The following is a 27,912-nucleotide window of genomic DNA, read 5'->3' as shown; positions in this document are numbered from 1 at the left end:
AGTTTAAAAGTGGTATGTCTAGAGCTTGCCAAGTTCCATTAAAAGCCATGGTGTCATTTTGGATTATAGTTGAATAAAACAGGATTCAGTGAGATACTGTATCTTTCTCAGTAGCAAAACATAGATTTTCTTTGTATGATTCCCTGACTGTGTTGTTAGGGTATATATCTACTTTCACACCAAATCCTGGGAAATAATGTCTAATTTCATGGACCTTTTTTTTTTCCTAAAGTAGCTCATTTTCTAGTTTTTCAATTATCTTCAGAGGATTTCTGTAAAAGCCTAATCATTTGTGCATGTTTAGTTATGGTTGATCTTGAATGCTACCTTTCCCATGGCAGCCTTCTTGATTCCCTTCATCCCCTACCTCTAGAGAGGATTCCAACTCACTAAAGCTTGGAAGCTCTTTTTGCCTTCCTGACATCATTGTGCCAAACACTTTCTCTAGGTTATCTTACTTCGTGATCACAAAAACCTGCAGGGGAAGTATACCATTTCTGCATTTTGCAGAGGAGAAAGCTGAGGGTAAAGAGGCAATTGGCCCAGGTCTTATTGCCAGTGAGTGATGAAACAAGAGCACCATTAAGCAGTCTGGTCCAGACCCCATTATTTCAAACACTTATCAGTATGCCCTTCTTATAACTTTTGACATCCTACTCACATACCCCTGCAAGAAAGTTAAGAGGCTTGAGGGGAGGACTACCTTGTTTATTTCCATATTCCTGGAGTTTTATGACTTAACTGATTTACTCATAAATAAATGAGCAGTCAACAAATGAGCCAAGTGAATACTTGAAAACTGCCATTTGGATTTTATGGGAAGCAGGGTCTACAGGTTTAGGCATATCACCTGAAACTTTGCTTTTGAGTGATATGAAGAAAACAGAATGCTAGTATACAAGGCGTTAAGAAGAGTTTCTCTTTATTTTTATCCCTGTCATTTAGGTTAGATCCTATGGTCCAAATACTTTTTTTCCCAGTTCTTTGTCAAGCTCTTCCTCCTTCTTTTATCCAAAGATAAACTGGCTCTGTTTGGCTCTGTTCTTTTTTTCTTTTTCACCCCATGTAATAATCCCAGGGCTCCAGTCCTACAGAACTCTGAAAGTGCTATCTCTCGTTTTCCCCTGTTTCTTTATTCATGACTTAAGCTTTTGTTCCCAAAAATAAAATAAAATAAAATAAAAAATTTTTTACAGTTATGTGTGACCTTCCTGCTCCATCATTCTCCAGCTTTTCTCAGGAGCTTCCCAAATGCAGTGTGGATATGAACTAAAAGTCCCCAGGACTCAGAAGTCAGTGGCATTAAAAGCTGGAACTTCAAGGGAGATTTTGAAGTGGTTAATTGGTGTGCAGTGACCCTGAATCACACTGTGAGAGGAGGTGCTGGGACAGCCGGTGAAGGGTGGGCTGAGGGGCTCTCTGTGTTGGCACTGGGGCAACCGGAAGCATACAGCTATTTGATGAACAAGGAGAATGGAAATCTAGATGGTGCCCTGCCGAGGCTTGCCCAGTCACCTTCAGACGAACGTGGCCACGAGGAGATTCACAGAAGGTGTGCCTTCCAGCCCCAACTGTAGCAGGCACACCCTCAGGAAAAGGCAGGAGTCCCTTTCACTGTCACAGGGAAGGAACAGTGGGTTAGGCAGGGGCAGCAGAGGAAGAGGATGGCGCTGCTATCCTTGATGGAAACAGCACACAGACTGGCATGGCGGTCCTAACAAGGGGCCTACAGAGTCTCCAGTGAGTTTTCTCTCTTTGCCTAAAGAACAAAGATGGGCGACAAACTGCCCTGCTTAGAACTGAGGGTTTGTATTTCTGTGACTGAATTAAGACCGGATTATACATAAAACTAAAGCAAAATAGGAAGGAAAATGTCTGAAATTAATGATGTTTGAATTAATTTAATAAATTGCAGCACTGTCTGTTCTCCTGTCAATTCTGTTTGTGAAATAGTTTTCTAAATCACATAGGCCACAGAGTGAAATGAGGGAAAGAGCCAGCCCTAAAGCCTTTGGGCTTTGCTAGACTCAGATTCTAAGCCGGACCTCAGGAGTCTACACTTTTCTTCTCTCATCTGTGAAATGGAGCCCGTACTCTCCCATGGCAGGCCCGTGGTTCAAATTAAGAGCCCATGTATACACAACCCCTTGCTGTGCTGGTAGGCACTCCATAAATACCAGTGTTGCTCTCTCTGTGCTCATCCCCCATGCACGGTTCTTCAATACTCCTCATCTTTAAAGGTTTTTAGATACAGGACTGAGCGATTACTGTCCTACCCTGCCATTTGTGAATACGACTTTAGGGGTATGAGATAACAGAAATGAATACCATTATATTAATAATGACAGTAGGTGCTACACAGACCATGATGGCTGAGACTGGCAGTAATGGTACTTGGATGCTTCCTAATAGCGTGTTTTTCTTTCTTTCCAGAAGCATCTGGCATGTCAGAGCCACACGGTCTTCCATGGGACGCCGTTTGTGAACAGATTCCATTTAAAAGACTTTTGTGAATACATGGTCTCAACCAGGTCCCCAGAGAACATATTTGTCTTCTGATCTGCTGGAGGCCTTAAGGTTTGTGTTAATATTTTTTATTTCTCTTAGTGAAGATATTATTAATTTTGAGGGATATTTTAAAAATGGATCATAGTCATACTCTACTGTAATAAGAACTCTGGGATAGATTATGCACAGATTATAATCCTTTGATTTCATTGGGAAATAGATACAAATGAAAAGAAATTTGATATGCTACTGGTCATACTTATTATTGTATGCTCTGTAGGATGTTACAAGGATATTAGAAATACAATATTCCCCACATTGGCTTAAAACAAATTTTGTCTTTTCGTTCATAAATTCTAACTGAATAGATTCAATAAATTTATATTGAGTATCTATAATATATATCAGACTTTGTTAAGTACTATCAATTAGTTACAGACCTTGTGGATAAATTATATTTTGAAACATTAAAAAATCAAAACTGCATTTGTCAGTATCAACTAGTATTATTATTATGACAGCTTTTAAATTAGAAAGCCTCAGTGGCCAGAATGTTTTCATTTAGTTCTACCAAGGGGTACTCACCCTGTGATTTCTAATGATAGAACAGGGTTGTTGTTGTTGCTTTTTAATACATATATATATTAACAGCTTGAAAAATTGCTAACAGTATTGTTGCTTACTCAATAAGAAAAGCTTGCTAGCAAAACAAGCATCTTATTTTGGAAGTACATATTTTGCTGTTGAGGTAGTACCAAGTAAAACACTTTTATTTTGAAAGTACTTTCTGACAAACACCTACCCGAAGGCTGAATTCAACCTATGCATCTTTCATAGATGGGAAATAAACAAGGGAGAGGGTAAAGCTTAGTCCACTGAGTGGACAAAAACTAAATGAAGAGCAAGGGAGAAGGAACATCGTACTTTCCCTAGATTGACATGTCTTTTTCCACAGGCGTTTATTTCATTTGGTTGGACTTTGATTCTGTCCACAGTGACAAATGTTTTCTCCCCTAATGGCCCTTTTCTGTGGGTTTTCTTTTTATTTCTTTTATTTCTACTGAGAAATCAAAGTAGATTTCACCGCAGTGCTGGGCTAGATTCCAGTTTCCTACTGCACCCTTTGTTGTCGGGCGGCCTGATTGACTCACTTTGAAGGGTGAGGCGCAGGACATACTTGGGGAGTGGGAGGGTGGATGACAAGCTGTGCCTCCACTTTCAGTTCTCCAGTCTGTCAATTTGGTAGCAAATCGTAGTGTGTAGAAACCTAATAAGTGTATCCATAGAAACAGAAGTGCTAGAAAGGACTTCAGAAGTTACCTAAATGTTCTTCCCTCTTCTGTAAGCAAGATCCCACTTGAACTGTCTGAAACAAATGAGAATCTATTTGTCTTCCAACCTTCATACCTAGGTATCCACTTTCCTTTTGAAACCTAATATAGGTTCTCCTTTGTTAGAAACCTTGTTGTCAAGAAAGCCAAAGTAATTCCTGACCTCCTAGCATGACAATGCATCCTTCCCCCAGGGAGAGAGAGAATTTACTGGTCAGAGCCCCCCTGTCTCATCACAGACTCGGTTCTCAAGTCATCCTTTTTCTCTTCAGGAGAAATGAACCCATTTTGTTGAACTTTCTCTGTGAAATTATATAATCCAAAAATTGAACAAAATGAAGTTCTTTTCTGAGTCTCTAAAGATCTCTATATTGGTCCACTTAAGTTTTGGAGTCCAGACTGATTGAAGGAGCATTAAAAATCACCTATCAGTGTTTTTCAGTGGGACCTTTATTGATATTTCGGAAGGGGCAGTTTTTGATGATGCAAGATTGTCCCATGAGATTTAGAACGGTCAATAGCCCTGGTTTCCAGGACCCAAAGACTAGTTAGCTCCCTCAGCCCCCAGTCATTGTGAGAGATAACCAGATTCAGACCTCCTTCACATCTGCCTGCAGAGGATGAGGACTGCCCAGACTACAAACTTCTCACTTTGAATTGAGGATGCTGAAACCGGCAGAGTTGAGTTAAGGGTGGCGCTGGGCCTAAACCCCAGTTTTTAATGCTGGGTACTGTTCTCTTCCCACTCCATCATACTTCTATTCTGGGCTTACATTTATTTCTCAACTGTCCAGAAACAGTAACATGCATATATGAATGCTCTTTTGGAGAACTAGAATTTCTGGTTTGGTGTTTAAAGGACGTCACTGCTGTTTGATATGGGAACATGGCTATGGGAAAGATAATATCAGAACTCAGTGCAGGAAAATAGCAAAGAGAGGACAGCTCTGAGGATTTAGAGAAAAGAAAGGACCTAGACCCCAGAGGAAATAGTGGGGTTGATGTTGCAAAGGTATTAGCTCAGTCACTGAGAAAGGGTAGAAAAGCTGACATCTGAGGGAAGACTGAAAAAGGTAAGTAACAAAGGAATATTTCTTCACTTGCTTTTCACCATGTACCCTAGTTTCAACTCCCTGCTCCACATCATGGGCTTCCTCAGAAATTTGAGGATCAGTTTTTGGGGAGGTTAAAGGGCTCTTGATTGCAGCTGAAACTCTCCCTCCCTTCAATCCAATATCCCTTGCTTCACCCACCCTCCATCAACATTTCTCCTTTCTCCCTCACTTGCTTATTGATGGCTCCTACTTCATGCTTCAAGCAGAGAATGGGGAAATGACTTGATGACTTTTATCTTTCTGGATCTTTCCAAGGTCTCAAGGAAAGTTGTAAATTGAAAGAATGTAAAAACATCTGAGCTTTGGCAAATTTCTCCCACAGATGGTCTGTTAAGGCTCTGATTTCTTGGGGAGCCTGGGTGGCTCAGTCGGTTAAGCATCTGACTCTTGATTTCAACTCAGGTCAAGATCTCAGGGTAATGAAATCGAGCCCCTCTTTGGGTGCCGCACTCAGCAGGGAGTCTGCTTAAGATTCTCTCTCTCCCGCTCTTTCTGCCCCCTCTTCACTCACGCATGTGTGTGTGCTCTCTCTCTCTAAAATAAATAAAATCTTAAAAAAAAAAAGCACATCCTAGAAATATATTGTAATACATAATATGTAGAGCTCTCTCCCTCTCTCACTAAAATATTTTTTTAAAAAGCCTCTGATTTTTTGAGACATTTACCATAATATAGGTACCTTTCCATAGAAAAACAAAATCCTATGAATCACTATGAATTTTTTAACATAAGAAATCATTTAATTCCCTAGTACAGAAGTTACTTATTAACAAAATGAGAAGTGTTCATGACTTACAGATACAATTCTAAGTAGGAGTATCTGGGTTGTTATAATAATATCTGCCTTACCTTCTACAAAATGTACATGGTAAGTACAGAGTTGAAAATAGGGACTGGACTAGAGGACTCTGTTTTCTAGTAAAATGAGGATTCCTACATGAGAAGATTTATTATATATATCTAAAAAGGCTTACGTGTATCAAGAGAGAAATAATAGCATCAAAGGCTTCCCTTATCTTATGTTATTTAATTATTGAAAGCTTTATGACTGAGTTCCTCAGCCAGATTTTTTAAACATGGTGATTTTCCTGTTCTGTCTTCTTTTGTGCACCAGACACCAAGTTCTATTTGACTTTTCAGAGTTTCTCATTTCCTGAAATGCACTACTAGCTCTATAAACATGGAAGAATAAATATTAACTTTATGAGACCATGTTCCTCTACTAGCTGAAAAATAGCATATAATAAAAAATACAAGGATGTAATATTGAAAATTATAGGTCAATACGCCCTCTTATTGTGGGTATATATCTAATCCTCATGCATGGAGACTATTTTTTCAGAAAAATGTGTACTGTGTAATACCACTTGTGTCTGTGATATATTTTTACCCCTCATATTTAATAATATATCTCGTGACTCTTGCCTCACTAGTGAAATGTTTCAGGCTTATTTACCATTACGATTTAAAAAAAAAAACAAAAACAAAAAACCCTCTGGCTCTTTGCTATTAATTCCAAGAATTGCAAATGATCCAAAGTTAATAAAATGTTTGCAGGTTTCCTTCCTGCTAAAGTACCTTAGTACTCAGTGAGATCCTTGGAATTACATTAGGAAAATGCTTAATGGTAATTTTGAAAGAACAGGAAGTCTTCATGAGGGGTAAAAAAAAAAAAAGTCAAGTGTGGTCTTGAACAGCTAATCAATACTTTAAATGTGCAAATTGTTATTCCCAAATCCAGACTCTAATTATATATTTTTAGCAGCAATGAAAATGTGGCATCCATTAACCATCCCTTAAACCTCACATTCACACCCCATAAGGAAGAAAAGAGTGACTTACATGGATAGTATATGATTGAAACACTCTTTTAAAGCTAGAGGATTCAATATAATTATGTTCAGATAATTCACTTCCATCTGGAAATTACCATCCATTTGCCAAAAGTGCCACTGACTTATCATATCAAGGACAGTCTTTTCTTCTACATTAACTCTCCATTGTTCCTCTTGCTAAAGATGGAAAATAATCAGCCTTGTGTATTCTAGGCTCAAAAGTAAGAAAATTGGACTTACAAGAATAAATAGTTCATTCTAATTGCCCAAATTTCTACAGATCTTTCTTTTAAACCACACAATTTTTAAAATACATTTTTTATTATGAAGTGGTTTAAACCTACAGAAAATGAAAAAGCCTATATATCCACCCCCATATTTTAATATATTTATATTATCATATTTGTTTCGGATCTCTTTTTTTTTTTCCCAGGTTCATAATTTATTGTACAAATTGAGTATCACATGATGAGTTGACATTAGCTTCTCCAGGCATGGGAACTTAACAGATGAGGTGCAGGTTAAAATTCGTTTATGTTGCTTTCTCAGCTGGTGTTTTTTTAGACCTTAACTTGAAGTATAAGATCATCAAAGCAGTGCCTCCATGTGTGGCCAGTACACAATTCATTCTACCTGTGAGAGTATAAAAGTTGGAATATTTTTTGATACCAGTGAAATGGAATTGAGCATCAGTTTCTGGACCTGCCATGATTTCAATCTTGCAGAAGGCACCAATTCCGTCCTGGATCTCTTTTTTTTAAAGCTAAAAAAAAGTCACCATCCTTCTTATTCATCCATCCCCAGAAGTAATATGAACACTAATAAAATTATTGTATATTATTCCATTTATATTATGTTATATTATAAATACTGGTTATGGAGGATAGATGTAGACATATAGATATGTATCCATAACTAATGTAAGTGTGTATCTGTATATATATATATATTGGAGTATTATTTTTAAATGGGTGAGGTCATACTGAATTTGTACCTTTGCGACTTATTTTTCCTCAACATTTTTTTTTAATTACGTTAGTATATGGACATCTGGCGCATTCTTAGTAGTTAATTATTGTGTAGTCTTCCAAATAAAGTATATCTACCTTCTCACAACAGAGCATTTACCAGGTTTCTTTTTTTTTTTTTCATCTTTTTATCATTCACAGTGAACATAGGGGTTTCCTACGTGGTGTGGCTACATCCTGCCTGTCACTGAATAGGCCCTTGAGAAATATTTCTTCTTTAAATTCTACAACAAAACCTTTTCTTCCTTCTTGTCAGCAAACTTTTCTACCTTGTTCCGTTGTTACTGTTAGATGCGCCTTCATCCTTCCCTCCTGATTTTTCCGATGGGCATTTTCTAATGCTGGTTCCGTCTCACTCAAAGATAATTGTGTCCAAACTGTGAGAAAAGACAGAAGAAATAGAGCAAAGATGGAGAGAATGCAAGAAGGAAGAAGGAATTACTTCCAACCCTTAGACTCTGACCTTCAGCTGGCATCCACGAGAGAAAGTTTTTAAAGTCTGTTTGCACAGTTTTTCACACTCCACCATCCCAGGGGTCCCCTAGTTTGGGAGGCCTTTTCTTTTTCATTGGAGCAAGCAAACATTTCCTTTCATCTCTTGGTTTTATAACAACATTAGAAAAACGTGTGATTTTTAAAAAGGTAGATATAATGTTAAAACTTTCCAGATCTAAAGTTAAATATTTGTTTAGTGTCTGCTGCCCTCAAAAAAGGGGTACTATGGGGCGCCTGGGTGGCTCAGTTGGTTGAGGGACTGCCTTCGGCTCAGGTCATGATCCTGGAGTCCCGGGATCGAGTCCCGCATTGGGCTCCCTGCTCAGCGAGGAGCCTGCTTCTCCCTCTGACCCTCCCCCTCTCATGCTCTCTGTCTCCCATTCTCTCTCTCAGATAAATAAATAAAAACTCTTTAAGGGGCGCCTGGGTGGCTCAGTTGATTAGGCTACTGCCTTCGGCTCAGGTCATGATCCTGGAGTCCCGGGATCGAGTCCCGCATCGGGCTCCCTGCTCGGCAGGGAGTCTGCTTCTCCCTCTGACCCTCCTTCCTCTCATGCTCTCTCTCTCTCATTCTCTCGGTCTCAAATAAATAAAATCTTAAAAAAAAAAAAAAAAAAAACTCTTTAAAAAAAAAAAAAGGGGGTACTATCAAAAATCCTCAAAGGAATATATATTTGTCCTGTTTTAGTATTTAGGGTTATCTTGTGAATGTTCTGCCCAGCGCGTGCTGAATAAATCTTTGTTGAATGGTTGAATGAATAAACAAGGTAATAAATATTTGTAGAGGTTATGTGGTCATTTGACTTGGAGGTATTTTAGCCTTCCTAGTAATCATCTTTCATCTACTAGAATGCTTAGCTTCAACATTTTGACCTCCTGTGATTGAAAACTGAGGTATAAAAACAAATGAAAGATCAGAGTTAACGGAGAGCATTAATTTTTGAGAATTATTAGAATTAAAGTCTCTGTTTCAGGGTTCCCAGATTATTTAGGGCTGTCAAACCAAGCGTCTACTCCCTTAAAATGGTAAGAGCTGTATGTGTTAGAGTTTGGACTACTCTCATATTTGTTTCTGTTTTGTTATTCTAAGGGATTAAAGCTTTTTTTTGGTCAGTCATATTTTTGTGTATGACTGTGGACTGACCCAGTTGACACCACTAAAAAAAAAAAATGCAACTTTGAAAAATTCAGGAGTAAGAGCAATTATTTCTAGAATTGACAGAACCTTTCCTGGGTTCAATTCTCACTCTTTTTAATTATTTATTCCCTTCAAGATGCTGAAAATTATTATACTGTAAATTATCTTACCACTTGCCAAATGTAATTTTCTATATAAAAAGATTAATAAGTATTGAGAAGTTCCTTTGGTCTCCCTTGCAAGCAATGCTGTGGTCTTTTCTGAAAGTCAAGTCTGTAGGGTTTTCCCCCCCCACCCTTTATTTTTCTCTGTATTTGATGGAGTTCTACTAAGCTAAGATTTGGGCCAAGTTTAGTTTTCAGCAGACTTTTGTACCTGGTATAAATCTTCAGAAAATAGAGTTTCTGTCAGGAATTCTGGCACGCATTACCTATAGCTGCTTGCTGGGCCTTACCGCAACATTTGGGCTTTGCTGTATGTCTGGAATCAGCAGGGAAATGCTTTCAATCTTAACTCACACATGTTTTTAAGTGGAACTTATTTTGGTAGTGCAAATATTCCCAATATGAGATCATTAGGGCTATCTTCTCACATTAAATTATGATTCAGTACCCAATGTAATGATAGATCTGCCGATGGCCCCAAGTTCTCACTTGGCATATTTGTTAATAAGTGTGGTGGAATTCCAACAAATCACACACTCTTCATCTCGGCCGATCTTACTTTAGAAAATAAAATACCTGCTCTGTCCATCCGTCTGCCACCAAGGTGTTGCACAGGGACTCCGCTCCAGTTGTCACCTGATCGGTAGCCTTCCTTGCCTTCCTCTTCAGGGTGATTCTCCCAGGGGCTGGAGTGGGACAGCAGGCTTCTGATACCAGCTGAAATGGAACTGCAGAAGAAAACGAGGAAATGTGTCCAGTACTAATAGGCCTGCTGTCATCCCTTTATATTCCTTTTCCTTTTCTTTTATATCAGAGTCCATAGAATTTTTTTTTTTAATAATTCTTGGTCTTTATTTAAAAGAAGGCAAGGAGTAGGCCCACTCCCCACACATCCCCTGAAATAGACATGTTTGAAGGTCAGGTGATGGGAAGTCAGGTGGACAGACAGAAACTGGAAGAGGGCAGCCCCAGAGCACTTGGGAAACCCTCAAGGGTGTAAGGAGGTAGAGCCCAGTACACACAACAACGGTGCCCAAACACATGTTATTAGGGGCCCGGGAGTCACAGACCCCTAGCTGGCAGGTGGAACCCATGAATGACCGAATTCCCAACCTCTTAAACAAACATAACATTTTGGGGTTTCTCTATTTTCTGAGAAAACAGAATATGGTGATTGTAGGTTCAGGAAAAAGGACTGCCACATGTAAATGATGTCCATGGAGACTTGGGTGCTCTTTGCGTGGGGTTGTTGTGAGGATACAAAAATTAGGAAAATGGGGAGCCCTGCGCAGATCCACGCTCATGGCTGGGGGTTGGTGCAGCTGTGGGGGCAGCAGCAGAAGGCCTGCAGAGAGAGGTCTGCTCCCCTCCAGGCCCGTGGGATGTTGAGCCTTCAGCCTCACTGAAGGTGGGCCTGAGGGATGAGATGGGGTGGGCTCATTTCTACTTCAGTAGAACACCTTCTCCAGATACGCATTCAGGAACATCCTGGTGGGGTCCAGCTTCTCTTGGATGGCACAGAACTTCGAAAAGGCTGGGTACATTTTCTCAAAGTCCTTCTGAGTGCAGTGTGGGCCTTGGCCCAGTGGGGCTTGCCCCCGACCTTCCTCATGATGGTCTCGTAGGTCAGCCAGTAGTCCATCCGGGGCACGTCCTTGCCATAGGGCCCGTACATGATGATGTTCATGTAGCAGCTGTCCCTCTGGAAGCAGGGGCTCAGCAGGATGTCATCCCCGCGGGTGAAGCAGACCTCCATGGGGTAGTGGGCCACCATCTTGGGGTGGGCCTCCAGTGTGGCCTTCAGTTCCAGCAAGCTCTCCTTGGTCTTCTCTCTGGGGATGGCCCAGTCCTGGACATGCTGCTTGAAGTGGCATTTGTAGCTGAAGATCTTGTAGCTGAGGTTGCTGCTCTCCTTCTTCCTGGTGAACAGGAGCCAGAAGAAGCAGCAGTTGATCCAGCCCAGCAGGATCGGCAGGAAGGAGCTGATCCAGAGCAGGAACTCCAGGAAATAGAATCCGATGGCATAGTCCCAAAACCAGTTGGCGGAAGAGGAGGGGGGCTTGTTGGTGTGGTCCTGGTAGATGACGCTGACGTTCTCGCTGTGCGGGAACCACAGGAAGCAAAAATATTCAGATTTCTTCAGGTGGCTGTCCAGGTTGTTAAGAACCTCTTCCAGGGTTGAGGGGGAGGAGATCTCCTGCAAGTGGAACTGGGGCACACACTGCAGGGTGACGGTGAGAATCACTCCCAGGCAGACCAGGTGCACCCGCGCTGCCTGGAACACCTCTGAGTTGCTGGACTTGGAGCACTCGAGAATGGTCCCGTTGGCCGTCAGCAGGGTCAGCGCCACAAGAAAAGAATGGCTTGGCAGAAAGACAATTGGTCATGATGTTGGACTGTAAGTTTTTCAAATATAATTTGAGAAAGTATCTGTTAACATTTGAAATGGAATGGAAAAGAGTAATCAGTCTGGGTTTTGATTCAGATTAGAGGATCAGCAAGTTCATTTTGAGTAAATTGAAACCTAAATTTGGATTCCTCGGTATAGAAACAACTATGCAACATGTAAAGATAAGTAATGCATTATTCCTGAAAGTGTTGAAGATAAAATTAGTTTAACAAGTCTAGGCAGAAAACAAAACTAATGAGTATTAGGAACCTAGAAAAATTGTAAATTTCAAGTGTGCTCTTACTCTTGAGATACAGACATAAATAATTAAGGAAGGACAAAGAATTTCAAGGATGCTTGTGAAAGAGACAAAATTAACATGGGGAAATCTCCCTAATCTGGGTGAACCAGAGAGAACACACTTGTTGGAATTACGTGATGTTTAATCCCAAGGATAGTTATATCCTCTCAAGTAAATACAGTAGTAAAAATCTCAACAACAACAAAAACCCTCTCCATCCTGCTTCTTGAATCCCTAACTTCCTCCTAATAAGATGATCCACACTGGGAGGAATTACAAAAGTTTGGCCTTTTACCATTCTGAGCAATGTATATTAATTTTTTTAAGATTTTATTTATTTGAGAGAGAGAGAGTATGAACGGGGGCTGGCAGAGGGAGAGGGAGAAGCAGGCTCCCTGCTGAGTGGGGAGCTCACTGTGGGGCTCGATCCCAAGACCCCAAGATCTTGACCTAAGCTGAAGGTCGGTGTTTAACCAACTGAGCCACCCAGGTGCCCCAGCAATGTGTACTAACTTAGAAAACAGTAGATTAACCTAAAGTCAGTGGTAAACTTTGAGTATAGATCTCCTAATATAGTTGTCTGACAAATTTATTACTATTTAAATTAAAAGGGTGTTTTAAAATTACAGGTGTATTGGTGATGAAACCTAGAAGGATGATTTCCAAGTGACTATTTTCATTTACATATAACATTTTATTTCCCCTCAACAGTAAGGTTTCACTCAAGGGGAAGAATAATAAGATATTAAAGCACAGGACACCTGACTCACAGCTTGTGTTTCCACTCAAAAAAGAGGTCATAGAGTATGGACATCCCAGCCCCCCAGCCCAGGAGAGATAAGTGGGAGGAAAATATAAGGGCTGGGAGAGGTGATTGCTGACCAGCTTCCTCTTCCCTATTATCCGAGAATTTGGTGTGCAGCCAGTGTCTCTTTAATTTTATCTTTAGCTTCTCTTGACAGCGTTGGGTTTGTGTGTGTGTGCCCCCGCACTGGAGGTAGGAGAGGGAGTTCCTTTTTAAATAGACACAAGGGAATGACATATTTTTATGAGAAAGACATTTTTCTAAATGTTTCCCTGAAAATATGGACAACATTTGAACAAATACTATAGGTGAAAGTTTTCCAGATTAGAAGGTCTGAGATCATTTCCATTCATTTGAAATGTTTCACACACACAAAGGAGTGCTATTTACTGAACAATGCCATCACTGTTAGAAATTCCATCCTAAATTTTAGCAGAGAAAGTATAATCCCAAAATAAAGATGAGTTGAGGGAATGGAATGTACTTTTCCTTTCATTTAAAAGAATTTCTTTTGTTATTTTAAAATCCTGGGTAAAAATCCATTAATCACAGTTTCTTGGAATTATCATAAGTATTTATATTTGACAACCCCCCAAACAGCAGTCAAAATAAGATGAAAAATTTTCAACCTTCTAGAGGTCAGTTTTCTTACTAGAAACATTACTACATTTCAATTTAGTAAAAGATATCACATGAAGAAATTCCACTTGCATTTACAATATCCATTTATAAAAATGATGTTTATAAGCACAATAGAAAATATCATTTATAAAAACGTATTTTTACTTACACACTTCTCAGCAAAGTAGGCTATAACCCACATAAATTCTGCTGCCTTCTTTCCTGTCTGAGAATTTCTGTAACTTAGGAAAACATGCAGTTGCTTCATCTATTGATTAAAAATGCTAAAATTGTATTTTTAAAGTGAATCTTGAAAAAAGAGGTGGTGGGGTGTAAATGGTACTATTCTCTTCTTTTACTGCACTTAGAACTTTTTTTCCTAAGATTACCTTACCCAGGTAAGGTAATCATTTTGGTTAGATCCTGTAGGGCAATGCATAGAACTGTGCCAAAAGTAGGCTGTGATTTAAGTGTTTGTTGAACAAATAAATAAGAAAATTAATTAAAAGTGGCCTACAAGGGTGAATTTCCAAAAACCCCATGACTTCAGTGGGCTAAATACCAGATGGGAAGGGTTTGGGAGACATAATGCTACATGTTCTCACTTTATGCTTCCTCTCCAAGGACTCACTCTATTTATTGCTGTGGCATCTGGCAGGCTTGCTTTTCTGGGCCCAGCATGCTTCATGCCGTGTGTTAGCATTTTCCTGGAATTTAAAGTCAAGGAAATACCATTTCTAAAAATACGCTTTATGGGTTTTCAAAAATATAGTATTTCCTTTCTACTAGCTCATTCACTTTGAGGTCCTAATAAATGACATTCATGCATAGGAAAAAATCACAGTGAATCTGACTTTATCTGTGCAACAAGCATAACAATTGCTTTCGTGAAATGTGCAAACATTGTCCTCCTCTTCTGTTTTTGAGACATTTTATTTTTGTGAGTTTATGGCCACAGGCACTCTATGCTCACTAAAAATAGTAGATAAAACATTTACTCAGTGCTTATTTATCCCAGAAACTGTTTTTTACATATATGAGCAAGTACATTCCTTTAACAATCCTATATAGAAGGTATTATTTATCACATTACATTTCATAAATAAAGAAATTTAGATTTAGACTATTTAAATAGTTTGCCAAATTCACATGGCTAGTATCTTACGGAGCTGGGATTACTTTCTTTTTTCTTTTGATTTTTTTAACTCATTATTTATTGTGAAAGACTCCATTTTTAAGAATTTTTTCTTTTACATCATTTTATTATGAAAATGTTTAACCATACAGAAAGGTTGAAAGAAATGTATAGTGAACACCCATATACCCACCACTATCATTCCACCCCTCTAGCCATCCACGAATCCATCTTCTTTTTGGATACATTTTAATAAGTAAGTTATAGACATCACTACCGTTTCCCCAAATATTTTGGTTTATGTATCATTACTAGAATTCATACTTTGTGATTTTTTTTATAATTCTTTTTTTAGGCAAAATATGTATTTACATAAAATACACAGATCTTAAGTGTACATTTCTGTGAGTTCTGACAAATGTACTCAACTCAGAAAATTCCCTTATACCCCTTCCCAGCAAATCCCCAGCCCTCTTCAACCACCCAGAGTAAATCACTTCTGTTCTAGAACTTCGTGTAAACAGAATCATACACCACATACTCTTCTGTGGTGAGTATGTTTTATTACATTATAGTATATTACATCACGTGCCCTCCTTAATGCCCATCACCCAGTTACCCCATTCCCCACTCCCCTCCCCTCCAGCAACCCCCTCAGGTTTTTTTCCTATGGTTAAGAGTCTCTTATGGTTTGTCTCCCTCTGTGATTACATCTTGTTTTATTTTTCCCTTCCTTCCCCTATATAGGCTTCTCTGTTTTGTTTCTTAAATTCCACATATGAGTGAAACCATATGATAATTGTCTTTCTCTGATTGACTTATTTCACGTAGCATAATATCCTCTAGTTCCATCCACATTGTTGCAAATGGCAGGATTTCATTTTTTTGATGGCTGAGTAATAACCATTGTATATATATATACACCACATCTTTATCAGTTCATCTGTTGGTGGACATCTGGGCTCTTTCCATAGTTTGGCTATTGTGGACATTGCTGCTATGAACATCAGGGTGCATGTACCCCTTCGGATCACTGCATCTGTATCTTTGGGGTAAATACCCAGTAGTGCAATTGCTGGGTTGTAGGATAGCTCTATTTTCAACTTTTTGGGGAACCTCCATACTGTTTTCCAGAGTGGCTGCACCAGCTTGCATTCCCACCAACAGTGTAGGAGGGTTCCCCTTTCTCCGCATCCCTGCCAACATCTGTCGTTTCCTGACTTGTTAATTTTAGCCATTCTGACTGGTGTGAGGTGGTATCTCATTGTCATTTTGATTTGTATTTCCCTGATGCCAAGTGATGTTGAGCACTTTTTCATGTCTGTGGGCCATTTGGATGTCTTCTTTGCAGAAATGTCTGTTCATGTCTTCTGCTCATTTCTTGACTGGATTATTCTTTGGGTGTTGAGTTTGATAAGTTCTTTATAGATTTTGGATACTAACATTTATCTGATAAAACATTTGCTAAAATCTTCTCCCATTCTGTAGGTTGTCTTTTGGTTTTGTTGACTGTTTCCTTTGCAATGCATTTCTATTTTCTGTGGACTGAAATTGTATTCTATAAGTATACCACAGTTCGTTGATCCATTCTTCTATGGATGGACACCTTTGCTCTTTGCAGGTTTGACTCTTATAAATGAAGTTATTATGAGCATTCCTGAACAAGTCTTTTGGTAAACATAGGCTTTCATTTCTATTAGGTCAATATCAAAGAGTGGAATTTAAGTCATTGTATGTATATATTCAATTTTACAAGAAATTTCCAGGTCTTTGTCCAAAGCAGTTGCACCATTTTACATCCCTACAAACAGTATATGATAGTTGTAGTTGTTCTACATTCTCAACATTTGGTGTTGTCAGTCTTTTAAATTTTAGCCACTCTGATCGGTTTTTAGTGGTATTTCCTTGTTATCTAATATGTATTTTTCTTAATGATTCATATCTGGAAACCTTATGTGCTTACTGGGCATTCATATATCTTCCTTCATAAAATGTCCATTAAATTATTTTCCCATCTCTATATTGGGTTGTTTGTACTTTTATTTTTGAGGTTTACTATATATAAAATCAGATACAAACTTTGTAACCATTTCTTAACAATTCCACTCTATGGCTTGCCTATTCATTCTCTTAAGTGATGTCTTCTGGTGAGCAGAAGTTTTAATTTTGAGAGATGTAATTTATTGGTGTTTTTCTCTCATGGATATTGTTTTTTTGTATCCTAAAATAACTTTATCCCCAAGGCAAAAAAAAAAAAAAAATCTATGGCTTCCTTAAAGAACTTTATAGTTTTAGCTTTTATGTTTAGATTTATGATCCATATTGAATTAACTTTTGTGTATTATGTGAGGTCCGGGTTGGGTTTATTATTTTCTATATTATAAGATATTAAATTGTTCTAGCCCCGTTTGTTGAAAAGACTTTTCCTTTCCCTAATGGAATGAATGCCTTGATGCTCTTCTCAGAAATCAAGAGACCATATAAGTGTGCATCTATTTCTGAGCTTTCTATTCTGTTCCATTGATTTTGTTGCTTTTTATGCTAGTACCACACTGTATTATTTACCATAGCTTTATAGTTAAGTCTTCAAAGCCGATGGTGTGAGCCTTCCATCTTCGTTCTTCTTTTACAGTATTGGTTTAGATATCCTAGTTTTTATGAAATTTTATATACATTTTAGAATTAGCTTGCCAGTTTCTAAAAAATAATCAGCTTAGTGGGGTTCTGATTGGGAATATGTTGAATCTAAGCCTCAATTTGGGAAGAATTGAGTATCATCAATAATGAACCTTCCAATCCATAAGCATACATTCTTTCTCCATTTATATAGGTCTTTTTTAATATTTCTCAGCAATATTTGGTAGTTTTTAGTGTAAAATTGTTATATGCTTCTTAGTTCATATTATTAAGAACTTTAAATATTTTTAATATTTTAGGTGAAATTTCAATTTTTTATCTCCTAATTACTTACTGCTAATATATAAAACTATAATTGTAGTATTATCCTGATACCAAAATAAAGCAAATATAAGAAAGCTACAGACAGATATTCTTTTTTTTTTTAATTATTTGACAGAGAGATAGAGAGAGACCACAAGTAGGCAGAGTGGCAGGCAGAGGGAGAGGGAGAAGCAGGCTCTCTGCTGAGCAGGGAGCCGGACATGGGGCTCGAACCCAGGACCCCAGAATCATGACTTGAGCCGAAGGCAGCCACTTAACCGACTGAGCCACCCAGGCACCCCCAGACAGAAAACAACATGTGAAGAGACTCATACACCATGGCCAAGTGGGATTTATCTCAGGAATGTAAGGCTAGTAAAACATTCAAAAGTTAATCACTGTGAGATACCATTTTAATAAGGTAAAAAAGGGCAAAAACGATGAGATCATCTCAGTAGACCCAGAAAGAGCATTTGACCAAATACCTTTCATGATAAAACTATTCAACAAACTAGAAAAATAAAGAAACTTTCTCAACCTGATAAAGGAGATCTATGAAAAACCCACAGCTAACATCATACTTATTGGTGAAAGATTGAAAAAGTTTCCCACCAAAGATGAGGAACAAGACAAGGATATCTGCTCTTGCCACTTCTATTCAATAATATACTGGGGGTTTTAGCCAAGGCAGTTAGGCAAGAAGAAAAGAAATAAAGGGCATCTGGATTGGAAAGGGACAAATAAAACGAACTCTGTATACAAATGGCACAGTCTTATATAGACAAAATCCTAAGGAATTCACACACACACAAAACTACTGGGGCTAATCAATGAGTGCAGTAGGGCTGCAGGATAGATCAGTATATTAAAACCAGATATATTTCTATATACCAGCAATGAGCAATCTAAAAATGAAATTAAAACAATTCCATTTAAAATAGCATCAAAAATAACAAAATGCTTAGGAATAAACATAACAAAAGAAACCTAATACATGGACAGTGAACACTAAAAAAGCATTGTCGAAAAAAAAGATGACCTAAATAAATAGACACCACATGTTCTTGAAGACTTATGTTGTTAAGATGGCAATCTATGAATGTATGAATATAATGCAAAATATAATCTGTATTATATAGATAATAATCTATATTTTTATAGCTAATAATATAATCCTATTCTCCCCAACTTTATCTACAAATTTAAAGCAGTCCCTAGTCTCAGCTGGGTTTTTAAAAGAAATTTATAAGATGATTCTAAACTTTCTATGAAATACAGGAGATTCCGAATAACTGAAACAATCTTGCAAAAGAATAGTGTTGGAGAACTCACTCCAGATTCTAAAGCTTACTACAAAACTACAGTAATCAAGACTATATGGTACCAGCAGATTGGATAGACAGATGGATCAATGGAATAGAATTGAGAGTTCAGAAATAAACCCATATATCTATGGTCAATTGACTTATAGGAATGATGCCAAGACAATTCAATGGGGGAATAATAGTCTTTTCAACAAATAGTGCTGGGACAACTAGATTTTCACATTCAAAACAGTGATTTGTACTGTTACTCACCCATACACAAAAATTAACTCAAAATGAATTGAAGATTTAAGTGGAAAAGTTGAAACCATAAAACTTTTATGAGGAAACATAAGTATAAACCTCCATGACCTTGGTTTAGGCAGTAGTTTCTTAGATATAACATCAGAAGCATGAATAGCAAAAGAAAAAGATAAATGGGTCTTCATTAAAATTAAAAACGTTTGTGCTTCAAAGGACACTATCAAGAAAGTGCAAAGAAAACCTGCAAGATGGGAGAAAATATTTGCAAACTCTATGGATGGTAAATGTCTAGTATCTAGAACATATAAAAAATTCTTACAACTCAACAATAAAAAGACAAATAATTCAACTTAAAAATGGGGAAAATTGTTGAATAGACTTTTCTCCAAAGATATAAAAATGGCAAATAAGCACATGAAAAGATGCTCAACATCATTAGTAATTATGAAAACCACAATAAAATACCACCTCATACCCACTTGGATTACTAAAATAAAAAAGACAGATGATACTAAGTGTTGGTGAGGAGGGAGAGATTTGGAACCATTATTCATTTTGGTGGGGATGTAAAATGCTGCAACCACTTTGGAAGAGAGTTTGGCATTTCCTCAAAAAGTTATTCATAGAATTACCATTTGACCTTGCAGTTCTACTCTCAGGTATAGACCCACGAGAACTGAAAATATATGTTCACACTGGGATGCCTGGGTGGCTCAGTCAGTTAAGCGTCTGCCTTCAGCTCAGGTCATGATCCGAGGGTCCTAGGATTGAGTCCCACATCTAGCTCCTTGCTTAGTAGGGAGCCTGCTTCTCTCTCTGCCTGCAGGTCCCCCTCCTTGTACTCTCACTCTCTCTCTCTCCCGTGCTCTCTCTCTCACAAATACATAAATAAAATCTTAAAATATATATATATGTTCACACAAAAACTCATACACAAATGTTCATAGCAATATTATTCCTAATAGCTGAAAGTGTAGAAAACCCAAACAGCTAATGAACGGATAAACAAAATGTGGCATATACACACAATGGAATATTATTCAGCCAAAAAAGGGAATGAGATACAGATAAATGCTACAGTGTGGATGAACCTTGTAAACAGATTGCCAAGGGAAAGAAGTCAGACACAAAAGACCGCCTATTGCCTAATTCCGTTTATGTGGAATGTTCAGACTAGGCAACTGCATGGAGGCAGGAAGTAGACTAGTGGGACTTAGGGACTTGGGGGAATGGGGAGTGAGCGCTGATGGTATGGGTTTTCTTTTCAGGTGATGAAAACATTCTGAAATTAGACAACGACGATAGATGCACAATCTTGTAAATATATCCAAAGCCATTGAACTATACACTTAAAAAGGGTGAAATATATGGTATGTGAATTGTATCTCAGTGTAAAAATAAAACTGTGCCCTGTGATTTTATAAACTTACTTACTAGCTATAATTATTGTTTGGTAGATGTCATAGGATTTTTAAATATAAACTATGCACATAGATACAGTTCTGTTTCTTTCCAATGTTTATCCTCTATTTCTTTTTCTTACTTTATTGTAGTGGTTCAAATCTCCTTGGACAGAAGTGGTGAGATTGGGCATCCTTGCCTTGCTCCTGATTTCCTGAGACCCTTTTATTATATTAAAAATTGAATAAGATTTTAGCTGTAGGATTTTCAGAGATGCTTTTTATCAGATTGGAAAAGTTCTTTTCCATTCCTAGTTGGTTAGTGTTTTATCATAAATGGATGTTTAATTTTTTCAAAAGTTTTTTCATCCATTAAGTGCCTCATACAGTTTTTATTCTTGAATATTTCACTTTATCTTGTACCCAATACCAATGAACTAGACATTGGGATAGACAATGAAGTAGAGGATCCCACAGGAGATTTTCAGGGCTCTGGCTGCATGTGCCAATCCACATTCCTATGGCTAGAACTAGTTACGTTTACATCTAAATGCAAGGGTTAGTGGGGATTATAGTCTTCCTGTGTGCCTACAAGAAACGTGAAATGGTTTGGTGAAAACAGAACAATTACAGTGATGATGATAAAAAAAAATAATGCTGTTATATTTCTGTAGCACTATATACTATCTAATTCAAAAGTCCTTTTCATTTTCTATGCTCTGTATTAAAATTCAGCATGTATCTGTCAATATTCATGTTGGATAGGCTGTTGCCCCGATCTTTTATTCTTTATTCTTCATACATTCCTCACCTTTTCATCCAGTCCCAAGGTTTTCCATCTTCCTTTTTGGGCTTAAGACCCTGAAATTCACTTCTACAGCTTAGACAACTCTCTTGAAATCCGAACCTCATTCCAGGAAGCCTCTGAAGCATGTCCACATGGATATTCCACTTAAAAGGCCCTAGACATAGTTATTTCCTTCCCAAACCCTTTCTTCCCAGTGTCTTTTCTAACTCAGATAAAAGCACACTGTGTACCGCATTATTTAATCCACATTCATCTCTGACTTCTCTCTCTCACTTTCCACATCTAATCACTTCTATGCATTAATCTTCTAAAATCTCTCTCAAATTGATTCCTTCTTCTGTATTCCCGTAGCTATGGCAGGTCCTTACCCTCCCGTGTGGAGAATCACAGCATCCTTGCCTCGCGGCTCAGCCCTCTTTAAGCCATCTCTCACTCATCTCAGGATAGTGTTTCTAAAAATACAAATATAGTTATGGTACTTTTATACATAAAATAACCTAATGACCTTCTCTTACAATGTTTATTTTCAGGCTTTTTCTCCTTCTTTTAAAGTAGTGGAAATCTGTTTTCAAAAGAAGGTTCACATGAGAGACTATAGACTCTGAGAAATAAACTGAGGGTTCTACAGGGGAGGGGGGTGTGAGGATGGGTTAGCCCCGTGATGGGTATTAAGGAGGGCACGTACTGCATGGAGCACTGGGTGTTACAAGCAAACGATGAATCATGGACCACTACATCCAAAACTAATGATGTAATATATGGTGATTAACATAACATAATTAAAAAAAAAAGAATGTTCAGGGTGCCTGGGTGGCTCAGTTGGTTAAGCAACTGCCTTCGGCTCAGGTCATGATCCTGGAGTCCCTGGATCGAGTCCCACATGGGGCTCCCTGCTCGGCAGGGAGTCTGCTTCTCCCTCTGACCCTCTTCCCTCTCGTGCTCTCTGTCTCTCATTCTCTCTTTCTCAAATAAATAAATAAAATCTTAAAAAAAAAAAAAAAAGAGTGTTCAAATCCTGGAGTTGAACAACAGTAAATGGATGGTGAGAACCAGGTTTCTCCCTGCCAGGGCATTTTCAGATAAGCAAGGAGGGAAGGCTGGAATGAACCCCTTAGTGCTGGATTAGGGTTGGACATGTCAAATATGAACTCACGTGTAGCCTAATATATATATACAGATGGGCAAGTATAGGAACAATTGTGGTTGTGTGTGTATACCTGGGCTTGAATGCCTACATACGTTCTCTAGCTCTTCCTGCTGCCAGGGCCTGGGGGCAGAGCTACCCCAGTAGCAGCTAGCACACCAGTGCCCAAACACTGGTTTCTAAACATCATGCTCCGGTAAAAGGATCTAGGAATATTTGGAGAAAGTGGCTGGTTCTAGGGCTGAGGCAGTAAAAATAGAATATAAACCTGGAGCAATTGGTATTCCCTAAAGCAATAAAGCACTCAAAAAACAGAAGAATGGGGGCACGTCAAAGGGATATAAGAGCCGACCTAAAAAAGTTCCCAGTGGCCAAGGCTTGAACAGTTTGAGCAACAAAATAGATAAAGTGGTATTGGATTACAGTTGAAAGTATAAAATGAAGATATATGAGTTCATCCTAATATAAATAAATGATTGAACAAATTAATAACTGGAATGGAAGGGACAGATCTTCCTTATAAAATAACCACCTAACATAGACAGTTGGCTCCCTCCAGGAAGTAAAGTTTACTCTCATCCTTCAATGGGAGCTGAACTTAGTGACTGACTCCCAGTAAGAGAGTTTGTGAAGAAGAGAAACAGTAACTTTCCAGAGGAGAATCCTGGTAAACACTAGTCATCAAGGTTAGCATCACAAGTGGTAAGTTTTGTTGATATCATATGCCTCCTGCTATGACACGATGGAAAATATACCTTATCTCTGCGGTATTCCTCCCCAAACCCATAACCCTAGTCTGGTCGTGTGGAAAACAGCAGACAAACCCAAAGTGAGGGACTTCCTCTGAAATAACTGGCTAACATTTCTTGAGACTGTCAAGGTCATGAGTAATGAGGAAAAACTGAGAAACTGTTACACATCAAAAGGGATAAAGAGACATGATGATGAAACGCAACGTGGGGTCTTGGCCTGGATCAGCTGGAGCAGAGAAAGTACATTAGTGGAAAAACTGGTGGGATAGGAATGTAGGCTGGAGTTTAGCTAATAGCAGTGTACCAGCGTTGGTGTCTTGGTCATGACAAATGTGCCACAGTAATATAAAAGGTTAGTATTAGGGGACACTAGGTGAGGCGTTTACGGGAACCCTCTGTACTCTCTTGGCAACTTTTCTGTAGATCTAAAACTAGTTCAAATTTTAAAAGTTATTTGAAAAGTTAAGATGGCCCAATATAAGACAGATACGAGCAAAGCTGTCCTGCTTCAAGGAGAGATGCAGGACACAGAGCCCTGACTCCCTGGCCTCCCCTTCCCTCCACGCCCTCCCCGTCCAACCCCCTCCCTCCCTAGGGCTCCAGGGTTGCCTGGCCCGTGATTTGCAAACAGCTACCTGTAGAATTAAACCCAAATTCCCTGACACACGCTTCCAGTGCCCTTTGTATTCTCACCCTTGCCTTCCTCTCCTCCTCCTCATCCGTTGATCTCCTGCCTCCTGCATTTATTTCCGTCATATATTCTGGAGGCAATTTCTTTCCTTCAAGCAGACCATGACCTTGGTGTTGATTTTGCCCATGCTGTTCTTTCAGCTCAGAAGATTTTTCTCAAGTTTCTCAGCCTCAAAAATTCTCCATTTTATGCCTTCAGTAACATCTGAGGATTCAGCTCAAGAGTCTTCTCCTCTCCAAAGCCTCTAAGGGGAGTGAGGTGCTCTGGAAGTATTTCCACAACAACGTGTCGTCCCTCTTCGCTGTCTGTTTGCGTGCAGCCTGCCTTCCTCCAGTGGCTGACAAGCTCCCTAAGGAGAAGTCATTCATCTCTTTGTGCCAAATATCAAGAAGTGCCTAGGACAAAGTAGGTATTCAGTACATGTCACATGAATGGATAAATGGATGGATGGATGGACAGTAGCAAGGTTACTAAAACTAAGTTGTTTCCTTTTTTTGTGGCATTTATATTTATTTGAATCTAGCTGTTATAAAGGTACAAACTCAACATTTTAGTAGGCAAGTTGATTGCAGTTTTCTAGCATAAAAAGAAAAGCACTGGGGCTTGAGGAGTAAGTACCAGCCTTAATTCCACCAGGATGTTTATAAAACATATTGAAGGGGTTTGGATTTTGCTCCTTTAAATAACAAAAAGTCTACATGTTGTGTACTTTACAGTAAATTAAATGGGTGCTGTAATGTTGCCTTTTCAGTCTGCTGGTGTTTGGAGGAGTTGTCAGTAAAGCTGGCTGCATGCATTCATCTTCATTAGCCGTTTTAAAGTGATGTTTTTTGATGCAAGTGGGCCAACTATTCTCAGGCACTTTAATTTGCCAATTATTGTACCCACGGATAAGAACAGATAGTGATTAGTTTCACATTTTGCTCACTGGGCAGCTTAATGTTCTTGTCACCTTACATTGAGTTTTAAATGTGCAAAGTGCAAAGAGTGTCAAATGCTGTTCTCCGACTTGGGGGTGGGAGGGTGGTCATGCCTAGTTACTTGCATTGCTTCTGGATGCAGAAATTAAAGGGCCTTATTGATTAATAAAAGAACAAGATAATATGGCAGAATTCGATCAAGGGAGGGTGTGCGTGTGTATGTGTGTATATAAAGGCTTAGGTGTATCTTTTTATTTTCTTTCACAAAAGCACTGTATGCTAGCTTATAGAATCTGAGCGCTAGTTGATGGCTTGCATTGCAACCATTTAAGGAAAAAGAGAAGAATGGTAGGCTTATTTACAAAATAGCATTGAACCTTAATAATTTCCTTCTTTGGATCTTCTCAGGCAACACAGGTGACCCAAAACACACAATGAGATGCATCATTTTTTAACGTGATGAATATTCATTGCCTTATACTTTGGACAGTTTTACTCCAGCTGTCCCTCACTACTGCCTTCTTTTAAAAATTGCCGTAGAAAGGTAGAAAAGTTCCCTTTGGAAAAACCCAAAATCACCCTGGCAGTTTTGTTTGCTGTTCTTTTGCTTAATTGTCTGGGAGTAAATTTGACTTGTTTATGGGAACTAAACCTAGTGCCACAATTAGCAGGAAAGATTATTTAACAGTATAAGAAAGTATGGGAAAATGTCAGGCACGTAGCCTCCCAGACATAAACTTCATTCGCTACCCTCTTGAAGAATCTGTTTGCATATAATGTTGTTCACACCACTGATAACAGAAAATGTATTTAATAACTACTCAGAATTAATATGCTGTAGTATGCATGGCTGCCTAATTTAATTTATCTCTGATTAAGCCTATTATGTTTAAGATCACTTTACAGAAGAGATTTTTTTTTTTTTGCCAGCTGTAAGCTTATTTGAATTGTAATATAAGTTAATAATGTGTGAAATAACCAGTGGTGCCTACTTCTAAATGTTAATTTTGCCAACTGACTTCCTGAGATGATGCATACCCAGATCATTCATTGACATTTAGTTAACATCTCGCATGAAGACCAGACATTGGAATAAATAGGAAAATTAACTATTTTAGGAGGCAAAGACAAATGGAACAGTAGTGCTTTAATCCTGAAATCCAGAGAAAAGACCATTGCATTATAAAAGTAATTGAAAATCAATGATTGATCATCATATAACATGACAACTAATGTGTAACTTTGGCATGAGTTCGATTGTAACTGCTGGAGCATTTGCCTTGATGTCTGGGCAGTTAGGTCTCTTCAGTGGGCCTAGCATGAGAGAGGGAACGGACTTCCACTACTGCTGTTTGGTGGCTTGTTCCCCAAGCTTGTCTTTATGCCTGTCCCGAACCAGCTATTTCATCCACCAGTCCAGTTCTCATTTTCAGTGTCATGGGTGGTCATCACCAAAAAAATGACCGGGTGATTATGACCCCCTTGCACAACAGTTGGCCTTATACTGAGCTACGTGCCTCCCTAGATATGGTTTGCATTGTGTAGAATGTGTATTTATGTTTTCATTAGTTTATTTTACTTTTATTACATTGATATTTGCTTCTTACCTACCCCAAAAGTGTTTTTCTCCCTACTGGGGATGCCTTTCTTGGTTCTAACTGGAATTCCACTCAGTCCTCAAGGCCTGGTTTAAGCCCTACTTACCACTGCCCAGTGCAGATTTCCCAACTGTCTCAGGCCATAGCCGTTTCCTCTTTGATCTCCTCTTGAGGTCATTGGCTCCATCATTTAGTCACCTTTCATGTGTCACACGGTGAGCTCCCTGAAGGCAGAGAACTTGAGTTTTAAACCTTTGTGGCCCCACAGTGCCCAATACAGCTTCTTGTGCACACACACACAAAAAGTCAATAGATGGTGGTGATTGATGGTCAGAATGAAAATATGACAAGACAGAAACTTATATATCATGATCCTTAAGTGAATAAATGTAAAGTCAGTTTGTGGGTTCTCATTTGTTTGAACTGTGAAATGGAAACATGCATGTAATATTTAAAAAGTCAGAGGCCATAAAGTAGATTTTTCCTTGCTTTGAGTGGCTCTTATTAGACCTATAGTAGGAATCTCAGAATGTATGCAAAGTAGTGTTGTTTAGCCCACGGTAACCTTAGAATCAGCTGGGAAATTTCAAATATATATTCTGATGATTGGGACTCACCTTCAGACCAAGTCAGGGAATAATATCATTTTAAAAAGCTTAACCAGATGATTCTAGAAAGAAGCCAGAATTGAGAACCAATGGTGTAAAGGAAACTTGAAGGCCATTAAATTCATTCATCCATCTGGTGTCTGATTGCTTACTACAGCTGTTTGGCAATGAAAGAAGAGAACTTCTAATAGGGGGATTAAAATTGCGACTTTCTGATGCGGGCATCCAGTCCTTGCTCAGATTACAAACCAAGGTTACCCACTGTTATGGTTTGCCAGAGACTGTCCCAGTTTTAGCCCAGAGAGCCCTACACAGTGGGAAACCCATCAGTCCCACACGAACCAGGATGATTGGCCACCTTACTACCAACACACTCATTCTCTGGATCCTACAATGTTGTTTTTTGATAAATTTCCTTTTGAGAAGGAGGAAAAGTATGCTTTTGAGGCAGAGTATTTAAAGAAAAGATAGAAATAATTAGAACACTTTAAAACCTTAGCAGCCTTGAGGGGAAAGAGACATATCAGGAGAAAAAAGGGAAAACATAGCAACAGGTTATGTTGGAATTCCTGTAATTAAGATGAAGGAGGGGGGTTTATTTCATGTAATTAATTAAAG

The 27,912-nt window shown here is 38.6% G+C and overlaps 3 protein-coding genes across 11 annotated transcripts in view; 1 reads left to right on the top strand and 2 right to left on the bottom strand.

Moving 5' to 3' along the window:
* ENOX1 (ecto-NOX disulfide-thiol exchanger 1) overlaps window positions 1-27,912 on the top strand; it is a 550,660-nt gene that overhangs the window by 267,685 nt on the left and 255,063 nt on the right. For 7 of the 9 annotated variants that reach the window (XM_064586067.1, XM_054506336.2, XM_064586062.1 and 4 more), the window contains 2 exons: window positions 2,434-2,577; window positions 24,367-24,573. The gene's annotated coding sequence lies outside the window, so the exon portion shown is untranslated. The remainder of the gene's footprint in view (window positions 1-2,433; window positions 2,578-24,366; window positions 24,574-27,912) is intronic. The other 2 variants (XM_064586069.1, XM_064586066.1) reach the window with 1 other exon arrangement.
* Window positions 7,224-7,522, bottom strand: LOC123839756 (ATP synthase membrane subunit K, mitochondrial-like). The gene has a single exon (XM_045869499.3). It carries the CDS (start codon window positions 7,496-7,498, stop codon window positions 7,322-7,324), a length of 177 nt encoding a protein of 58 aa, XP_045725455.1. The 5' UTR covers window positions 7,499-7,522; the 3' UTR covers window positions 7,224-7,321.
* On the bottom strand, window positions 10,995-21,706 carry LOC123839220 (L-gulonolactone oxidase-like). The gene is given in 3 exon segments (XM_045868564.2): window positions 10,995-11,184; window positions 11,187-11,977; window positions 21,585-21,706. Coding segments are annotated over 3 exon segments (1,035 nt in total). The 3' UTR covers window positions 10,995-11,062.

This window comes from Mirounga angustirostris, unplaced genomic scaffold, assembly GCF_029215605.1.
Source record: "Mirounga angustirostris isolate CCGP_5_RB_7025 unplaced genomic scaffold, mMirAng1.0.hap1 SCAF_3, whole genome shotgun sequence".
Classification (NCBI taxonomy): domain Eukaryota; kingdom Metazoa; phylum Chordata; class Mammalia; order Carnivora; family Phocidae; genus Mirounga; species Mirounga angustirostris.
This window is presented reverse-complemented; position numbering and strand designations above follow the sequence as displayed.